The sequence below is a fragment of the Arachis hypogaea genome, chromosome 12 (genome assembly GCF_003086295.3).
Source record: "Arachis hypogaea cultivar Tifrunner chromosome 12, arahy.Tifrunner.gnm2.J5K5, whole genome shotgun sequence".
NCBI lineage: Eukaryota > Viridiplantae > Streptophyta > Magnoliopsida > Fabales > Fabaceae > Arachis > Arachis hypogaea.
In genome coordinates this window covers 23,591,705-23,601,884 of record NC_092047.1, presented here as the reverse complement: position 1 = coordinate 23,601,884, position 10,180 = coordinate 23,591,705, and the positions used below count along the sequence as shown (strand labels likewise).

At 34.5% G+C, this 10,180-nt stretch overlaps 1 protein-coding gene across 4 annotated transcripts; it reads right to left on the bottom strand.

Annotated features, from left to right (window-relative positions):
• Nucleotides 1–5,832: 5,832 nt before the first annotated feature.
• LOC112727143 (mitochondrial inner membrane protease ATP23-like) lies at nucleotides 5,833–9,782 on the bottom strand. Of its 4 annotated transcripts, none has more exons than XM_025776784.2 (6): nucleotides 9,572–9,782; nucleotides 8,747–9,323; nucleotides 8,474–8,598; nucleotides 7,755–7,892; nucleotides 7,572–7,655; nucleotides 5,833–6,235 (listed from the first exon to the last, which is right to left on the bottom strand). In XM_025776784.2, the coding sequence occupies exons 2-6, from the start codon at nucleotides 8,832–8,834 to the stop codon at nucleotides 6,101–6,103; spliced, it is 570 nt and encodes a 189-aa protein (XP_025632569.1). In that variant the 5' UTR covers nucleotides 8,835–9,323; nucleotides 9,572–9,782; the 3' UTR covers nucleotides 5,833–6,100. The 4 variants fall into 4 exon arrangements, with proteins under 4 accessions (XP_025632569.1, XP_025632571.1, XP_025632570.1 ...); XM_025776786.3 differs by having other exon boundaries at nucleotides 5,833–6,174; XM_025776785.3 differs by having other exon boundaries at nucleotides 9,582–9,744.
• Between the last annotated feature and the right edge of the window lie 398 nt (nucleotides 9,783–10,180).

Genomic DNA, 10,180 nt, shown 5'->3' with positions numbered 1-10,180 from the left:
AAAGGTGATTGCAAGGATTTCTATACGAGAGACAGTGTTATTTTTTGTTCCGCCAATCCAGTGGCAATCCAGCGTACCGACAGGGTTACAAGTGTCTGACAAGAAAATAAAAAAATAGCACACAAAGACAAAGAAAGGCCAAATCAGCAAAGGATCGTTATAGTGATTGGGGCGAGTCGTAGAAGGCGCGATATCATGCCTGCAAGCTTGCCAGGTATTCCTGCATTTCTTTTGACTGGACCATTTCGCAATCAATGGCAGCCTATATCATCATTGCTGCCAATTCAACCACTCAGATAGTCTAACGCCACCATCGTCATCATTGCGGCCGACTGTAGATGGAAAGGTACAATATAAGAGAGGTTGATCCTTGCTTTCCCTCAAAATGACGCAACACTCGGTCAACATTTAGGATCTCAATCCACCTGAAAAATATGAGAGGCACAACGGCCGTATAAAAGTCTCCATGTGGGTGGCCAAGGAAATCAGCCGGAACTCTATAGAGAATCTGGGGGTCCATGTACGGTTGCCAAACAAACTACACATGAAAGAAACCCAGTCACTAAAGGCATATACACAGTTATTGGTAACACATTAATAACAACCAGCACCAACCTCATCCACCTGCAGATTGTCCAACCTTAGACGGTGTCTTAATAAGCGCTGCTCAGCATAGTCATTTGTCCTTTTTTGCCTGCCCACCTGTTCGACAAGGAGAAAATTAAAAAAAAAAAAAAACTTCCAACAGCAAAGGATATCTGATAAAAGTCACAAAGTGGGAAGACATATACCATACCTCGTGGCTAAAGGAAAACTATACGCTGTCGTGACATTCGGTGCGAAGAAAGGTAATCTGTAGTATATCCACGACATGAGCAACGTATGACAACCAGCCATACCCTCAACACTTGTGTCTGTTGCTAAGCACATAGCACGATATAACCAATAGAGGACGGCGCTCCCCCAACTGTAGGTGCAGATGGCATCATAGTCACCCAATAACGGCAGATATCGAACATGCACCGTGTTGTTCGCCTTGTCTGGAAGAAGCACTCCTCCCCAACAAGTAAAGTATGTAACACCGTGTGTACTGCATGAGGCCATTATCTTCTAAGTCAAGTGGCATCTGCTGAAGACGAGTTCTCTGAGCCACTTCAGCTTTATGTTGAACTTTGTTGTCCCTACGTGGCCGGCGAGAACCTCACCTAGAAGTTCATGACACCATTCCCAAATATCTCTTTGGTGAAACTTGCTCCATGATCTCAAAGTACCACTAACGGGCTGACCATCAACAGGTAACCCTAACTGCATTGCTACATCCTCCAGGGTTATCGTACACTCGCCCCAAGGGAGGTGAAAGGTGTGTGTCTCCGGTCACCATCGTTCAACGAAGGCACTAATAAGTGGATTGTCATACTCAAAGCGCTTGATCAAAGAAGCGTGGTAAAATCCCGTGCGTCTCAGATAAGGATCAAGCCTCTGCCGCCTAATTTCCATGCTTGGATCTGCAGGATCCACCATGAAAACATCGACGAGCGTGCCATTAGGAGTAAGGACATGTGTCGGCTGCAACAGAAGGTAGCAAGAAATACAATAATTCAAAATACGTTACAAAAATTTTTAAACGTGGAAAAAATTATGTCGAATAATCGCTAACGACAACTATCAACTTAATGACGTAAACTAACCTTATGGAATAAATGTTCCGCTATATGATGTTCGTCCAACCGGTTCAAGTTCTCCTTTGCGTTACCCCTCCCCCACTCATATTAAAATTTCTTTTTCAGCACTACCAACTTCTCCTACCTTCCTTTTACCACTTATACAAATTTTTTTTTAACCATATGTTCCCTTCAATTCAACCGTGCATGAGGTCTCCTCCCCACAACTCTTTTATAATGGTCTTGGATCCCTTCCCAAGTGTCTCATGCCTCCCAACATAGCCAATGTATGTGAGGTAAGGTTTTCTGCAACATGTACTTTGACCACACCTTTTCGTGGGTGCCACGCACGAGGTTCTCCATTTCGTTGGCGCCGCCAACAGGTTGGCCAATTCGCATGAACTGCCCCTGAGGTGCACCACCTCGTGTGCGCCGTCATTGACTTAGCTCCATTTCGTTGATGGCAGAAAGGAAATGGAGAAAGCTGCTGCGATTGCGCCATTTCGTGGGGTCACACATGATTTTAAGGGAAACTCCATTTCGCGACTGCTATGCACAAATTGGGCGTGCGTATTTTAGGATCAGTTTAAAATGGTGCGTATTATGGAATAAAAGCTTTTCTAATGTTTAATTATATAAAAAAGCCAAAAGTACAAGTACCTCTTAACAACTGTGTATGTGTATTATTAAATAGATACAAATTGATTCTTATATATAAACATCAAATCTTGTGAAGTCAGTTAATTAATATGTATTTAAATGAAGTACTATTTTATTGCTTCAAATCTAAAATTAGTGACATTTATATGTTAATGTTCTTTTTTATATAATTTTGTATTTTAAGTAATATATCACTTGTTCTTATTATATCAAAAAAATTATATCCAATACTGCTGTTTAATTTTTTATTATGCGCTCTAGTATTTATTTTATTTTTTGGTTATTGAAAATCTTAACCAGCACCTTAAAAAGACAACCACTTTTGTTAGCAAAACATACGCTTTAATTTCTTTGATTGGGTTTGGTTTTCTTATCAAATTGAAGCAAGATGGGATGGTCGAACTGTTAATCATAGAGTTGTTTCTATGATCACGTGGAAAAGACACAAGAGATTAATTATTAACCATATTTATGTTCTTGGATCATGGTTCATAACCAATTTAAAAAAAAAAAAAACACTAAAGAGGACTTATAGAGAAAAAAAATTGCTATATAATATAGCATGTGAGATCTGCAATTTTGAAATGTACCTATCAAATGCATGTGCACTCTCTTGGAATAATAATATAATAAGTTAGCAATGGCATCATAGCTAGCTCGCCCACCCATTTTGCTACTTTGCTGTAAGGCACAAACAATAATATGAGAGAAGGCCCTTAATTATTACTTATTATGTATAGCAGTCTCATATTTTTGATTCAGCTATATAAAGATTAAAATGTTGAAAAAAGGCAACCTAAATAAAAAGCAGGAAGAAGCTAATTAGAAAAATAGAAGGGGCACAAACTGAATCATAAATATATAGGTCTGGTATCCATCAACGACAAAACTATTAATGCTTCTGATGAACTGACATAACCTGCTTATTATATTAATAGTAACTATCCTTTTGCAAAACTTTCAAATATATCACTACATTAATATTTCAGTAATTTTTAATTATTAATTTTAATTATATATATTATATATTTTTTATAATTAAATTCAACAATTAAAAATTATTGAAATACTAATATATATATCAGTATACTTTACAATTTTTCTATCATTTTTAACTATGTATCATAATAGAACAAGTCCACAAATTATTTATTTTTTTTTATCATAAATCTAGTGTTTTATTAGAAAATGATGTATTTTTATGTTTTACGAATGTATAGAATCAGGGGCAGAGCTTCTCATTGGAAAAGGCACAATTCCTAGATTTTTTATTTTTTTTTTTTTTATAAATTGTATGTAAATTTTGGTTTAGCTCTTTTTAAATTTTTATTTTAATTTTTTATATTTAAAAATTAAACTTTGACCCCTCCTCAAATTTTATGCTAGTTTCGCTCCTATGCGGTGTAGTATAGAAATAGAAATTTCACCTTCCAATTTTTTATTGCAATTTAAAAAAAAAAACCAAAAATTTCACGCATCAATTTCTAATTCTATAATTTGTTTTCATATTTGGTAAAATTCAAAAAACTCAATAGTTTGAAATTTCAGAAAAGAGTCCCCATATGTCAAAAACAATTGCCCAACAAGTCACTGTGATTAACGTGTATGCATGTTGATCGTTCTCTCTATTTTACAAATAAAAATAATAGTTTAGAAGGTGAATATGCAACTTAATTAATTGGCGGTATTTTGTTATACAAGTTCACTATGGAGCCAATAACAGATAGATAGTTTCAGGGAGTAAACAAATAAATTCAATTGAATTAACTAATTTTACAAGTTTAAAGAATTTACCTGAGTTTATCCAAATCCACATTATTTAATGAATTAACTAATTTTAGTTATCTAAACAGATATGCAAATCACAGATTAACCATAACATTGTTTTTACTTTTTACCTTAAACATCATAGACAATTGAGAATTATGTGTAACAATCAACTAATGACATGTGCGCCCAAGTAAAAAAAAAAAAAAAAAAAAAAAACACGGGGAGAATGCAGAAGCAAAATAGTAAGTTCCGAAGAAGAATACAAAATCAAAACAGTAAATGAAAATTGGATAACAAAATGACAAAATTCCCCTTTATTATATAATGTAATAATGTATATTCCACATACATACTCACAAGATTGACCTATGCCTCCTGTATTTCACATAAATCATTTTAATTTTGACTACCAACAAGTGTTACATGAGTGCCATGTTGCATGACATCAACATAACCAAATTAGTACCAATCCTTTTGTGTCATGTGACACTTAACACATTTGCATCTTACTAGAATTAACTGTTTCAAGGATAAACAAAAGCTTTTGTTCTATTCCATTCATATTGTGATACAATAACGATATTGGACACGAGAGAGATGTTAGTTAAAAGAAGGTAAGATTTTTCAAAAGGTTAAATTAGACTGTTAATCTTTATAATTTTATTAAATTTATAATTAAATTTTTATATTTTAAAAATTTGTAATTAAATCTTACACCTATTTTTAATTTATAATTACACTATTACTGTTCTAAAACTGTTTAGTTAGTCACACAAAAAAAAAGTTTAGTTTAATAAATATACTTAGCATATTTATTAGTGGTAAATATGAATTAAAACATTTGTGTAATATTTACGGTTAAAAATAGTCTAATTACAAATTTAAATTTAGTATAGAAGCTAAATGAAAAACTTTTAAAATGTAAGAACTTATTGTAAATTTTAAAAAAAAAAATTATAGAATCTAATGACTAATAGAGTAATTTAACTTTTTGAAAATTAATCATGCAATGACTAAAGTAGTAAAGTAATAATTAATCACTCTTAAATTAAGATAATAAAACATACATTTCATAAAATTACAAATTCAATAGTGATTACCTTACTTATCACTTATTAATTTTTTCACTTTAGAATATCTAAACACAATTCTTTGTATGCCTACAAATAGTAATAATAATGCCAATGCTGGGACCAAAAAAAAAAAAAAGGAGAAACAGCCTAATGAAATCATTATATAGAAAACCCAAGTAACAAAATGATGAGAAAACCACCCATACAGATGAAAGGTTACGAGAAGTAAATAGTGGTGCATCACAGAAAATTATTAGCTTGTGCTAAGGTCAATTAGTTACAACAGATTGGAAAATGAGTTGTGATATAAAAAGGGAATTATAGTGCAAGAAAAGGATAGGAATTATGTTGCTATTTGATAATTGATAGTGCAGACCTCCCTTGAAGTCAGGGTGGTATCGGTCTACTGTTTCATTGATTCTTGCTTTATATATCAATTGAGTACTTCATTTGTCAATAGAGTACACATATATTACTTTGCCATATTGCTACTGTGATTATTGTGAATTGCTAATTAATGCTTGTAGTGCCTATTAAGAGGATGGGCCCCAGCATTGGCATTACTATAACTATTCGCATCACCAGTCATGCTGTTTAACGGAAAACTATTTGATGGACTTTTGACTCCGAATTGACAATTTCTTAAACTAAAATGACTCAGTCAATCATAAAAGAATTAAATTGAGCATATACCCTAAAATAATTATAGAAGATCTGTTGAACAGAGAAAAATTTATTGAAATTTACACCATAACAATAACAAGCCTTCAATGATTTGTATAATTAATTCTCAACATTGGTCATTAAGCCGGTCTCCCTCCAAAACTGTTGGTCACAGAAAGAATAGCAAGAAGGGTAACACTACCAACCATCACAAAGCTTTATCCCACTAGGTGGGTCGGCTAAAATGGTAACACTACCAATCCATGCAATTTCTTAAGGAGCTTTATCAAATGGCTGTGTGTCATTGTAACAAATATCCCATACATCTTCCATTGAATCCTTGGCAGCTGAACCAACACAATTGGGGTTTGAAAACAAAGATAACAAGACTCTTCTTCTAATACACTCCTTCAAGTTCCAATACATTAAATTAAATCAGCACTGAATAACATTACATATCTCTAGAACATAGAGTAAACTTCAACAAGAGAATTGCATAACATTTCTAATGTAGTATAAAATACAAAATAGTACCCAACTTTTAAAAATAATTGTTTATTTTAAAGTTCCATTCTTCACCTCAGCCAATCATCGGAACATTTTTTTCAAAAACAAATTATTAGTTCACTTACATGCAATGATGATGGTATGAATATTAGGAGCACTATCAGTCACAGGAACACTGTCAATTATGTTTCCCTACAGAATTTGAATTCTGCCAATCCATATTTCTATTATTTGCTAACGAATTTGCACTCCCAAATCTAATCTTTACCATAATTCACAGACCAATGACCACTTGCCTTTAAACCACATGATATTATCCTCTTGTTACCCTTCACTAAGGTTTAATGAACATCAATTTGAGCATAAGAGCCTAGGAGATTACTTCAATCTCATAATGTGAAACTTCTAAGCTTACCTTTGGTTCATCTAAGTCAAAGCAAAACCAGCAATACATGTAGTTAGGTCTAATAGGAGCAATATATCCATTTGAATTCAAATTATCCCTCTTGTAATTAACTCCCTATCCTTGCATTTTTCGACCCACTCTACTAATTTAACAACCAACAAATAAATATTCAACAGAAGATGAATCACCTTAGTGAAGACAGGACTAGATAGTAAATTACAACTATGCATAAGTTGCAAATTATTTTGCATTGGAATTTGGAATAACTAACATGGAAGATATGGCACTGGCATTGATCACAAACAATTTTTTATACCATCCTTAAAAAATGGTGGATGTCTTTGATCATTGATCTGGCAACTTGGCCTATCATTTTAAAGCTAGCTGTTTACTAACTTGGCTGAAACTTGTACTTGTATTGATCAGATCATATCTCATGTATTTATCATATGACAAGTTATCAGATATACTTGGTTACTGGTTAATGAACCTATAGTGCAATAATCCATTGTAGCTTACATGGGTGACTAAGGAAGAAGGCTTAAACTGTAGCAAGAATATTCTTTGGCATCCAATAATCATAATAATAAAGGAACCCTCATTTTTATGTTTTGATATGTTTCAAAAGATTTAAGTCATCGAGTGATTTATTTTGCATTCTTGATCCCCTCCAGCACCAAGTGCACTTTATAAAATTTTGAGATAAATGCTTCTATGGAAGACTTTACAGAACTCAGATGTAAATCTATTGGAATGTAAATCTATTGGAAGATTTAATTGGAAGAAAAAATAAATGATAGGTATTAACAGAAGAGAAAAGTAAAAGTGTACCGGTTCATGCCCTCGCAATTTGAAATGACCACGAAGTAGTTCCCGCATGAAATGACAATCGCCGCTTAAATGACCAGCTCGTATCTGTTTCAACAGATTGTGAGAAACGCTGGACAGGAAAGTTATAAGATATAAAAACCCATTCAACTTAATATTGGTGGGAAAACACTTCAGGATAGGCACCTCACTACAAGCTTGGTGAGCACAGTTATTCCAATGTAAATTGACAGCACGGCAATCATCATATGCATGAATTAGCTCATGAATTATCAACTGGTTGACCTCATCTTGAAATCTTACATGGTTGCTGCACACAAATATCTGCAATCAAAGGCACTCCAATGGAGGATTAAATGAATGTTAGGTCGTTGCAAATCTTGCCACATAACCAAAAAGAAGCATCGACCACAAATAGTTTATGCACTAGTATCGGCGCCTTATTTTCTTTGCAAACAAGAAAAGTTTCATTTGACTTAAATAGTTTATACAGAACAGGCATTGGATCTTGAATCTTGATATAGTTTTGGAAGCCATGGCCACCTTATTAATTTGGAAAGCGCCTTCGACAAATATTTAAATCATTTCCCTCTCAGAAAACAAATTATTAAAGCATTGTACAAGCACTCCAAAATTAATAGTTAAGATCTGCAACCAAACAGTGATCCCAATCCTATAGTAGATTCAACAAGATTACCATTTAAAGCAACAAAAAATTAGCCACTAAGATAAAATACATGATAAAATACGAAATACACATTGAAAATGATATAAACAACACATGTCCACAAAAACACAATATCTGATTTGATGACTAATTTTAGTGTGCATATAGCATTTTTGAATTTGAATAAAGAGACCTAAAGAGAAAAATAAAATGTAAATGCCTAAAAGGAAATAGGTACCCCGTGACCAGGAGCAAAATAAGCCATGCCTTTCCTCCCTTGGCAAACAACAGCTCTGAAAAAATTGTCCTTCACAGCACAGCCAGCTTCTGCCATGCGTTGCCTCAAGTGCTTCACCTTTGGAACTGTCCAAACAACAATGAAATGAACCAACCAACAATTGAATCAAAATCAGCAGAGCAAACACTGAAAAGCATCCAAACCAATTCAAAAGTAATCTGAATTGTGGGATTTAGTGAAGGATAAAAAAAAGGGAAAAACTGAAAAGAATACGTTCGAGACTCTTTTGAATCATAGCTTGAACTTCGTCGACCGCTTTGACTCCCAAAGAACCACCAGGGGAAGAAGGCTCCTGTGCCATTGGTTCGGTTCTGTTCACAAATGCTAATGAGAAGCGTAGGAAGGGGATTAGTTAGGGTTTGAGGAAACTTTAGTTAGTAGAGGACCACACTTTGAAGACGATGGGGAGCGGAGGGAGAGGCAGAAGCAGAGGAGAGGCAGAGGGAGAGGAGGGGCGGAAGCAGAGTGTGGAAAGCAACAGTTGTGGAGGAGGAAGAGCGGGGGGCGACAGTGGTGAAGGGAGAGCGCAGAAGAGGGCTTATGGTAATGGTTAAAATTACAATTTTGTAAACTATTTAGATGCAAATGAGAAAAAGAAATCAAATTATGTTTACGTGAAATCTATACACATTCAGGCTACAATTACACCGGGTGAAAACCGGGTGAGAATCAATAGCAACATTGTGGTGCATCAGGAGCTGGAGCAGTATCAATAGCAGTATCCATTACTTTGTTCTCCTAAATAATTTGTGCAGGAATACAATTATCTCCTCCTCCCATTCTTCTTTATCTACACAGTTAAAATCAAAGAAAAATCAAATGCTGTTCAGCAATAATGAGTAACAAATTAAAAATTCAGCCCACTAAACAGCATAATAAACAGAACAATAATCAGACCTTATAATAACAATAATCAGAAAAATCAACAATAACCACATCAACTAAATTAAGAACAAATCAGAAAAAAAAAAACAAGTAATAATCAGAGCAAATATTTAGTTTACTGGTAATCAGACCAAGAATCAGAACACCAAATACCATCACTAACTAATTTTTTTCAGGGTGGCGAGTGGTGACGGTGGCTGGTGAAAGACAGCGAGAGGGCTGAGGGAAAGGATGGCGCCGTGCGTGAGGGGACTGAGGAGGGTGCGTGGCTGCGTGCTGAGAGAAAGGGGGGTTCAGGTTCAGGGTTGTGCCTCACTGTCTTCAGTGCTTGTGCGCGCCCTAAATTTTGGAGTACTATGCATCCTCACCGGGTCAGTCCAGGTGATCCGATATAGGGCCAGACCCGGTTGAGGTAGCCTTCTAGGTTCTAACCAAGGTTGCGAGAACCGGACCGGTCATCGAACCAGTCGAGTGACTGGTTCAATGGTTTAACGGTTCAATCGGAGTCAAATCGTGATTGAACCGATTTAATTAAATATAAAATAAAATTATAAAAAATTCAATATATAATATATAATCTCAGAATGACAACTATAGCAAAATTCAAAATTCAGATTGACAGCAAAATAAAAACTTAAGCCATTACAACAACTATAGCAAAATTCAAAATGACAGCAAAATTCATACAATTTATACAGCATTCAATATAATTAAATTCAGCAATTCATACCGCTAATTCACCAGAATTCAATATAGCAAAAT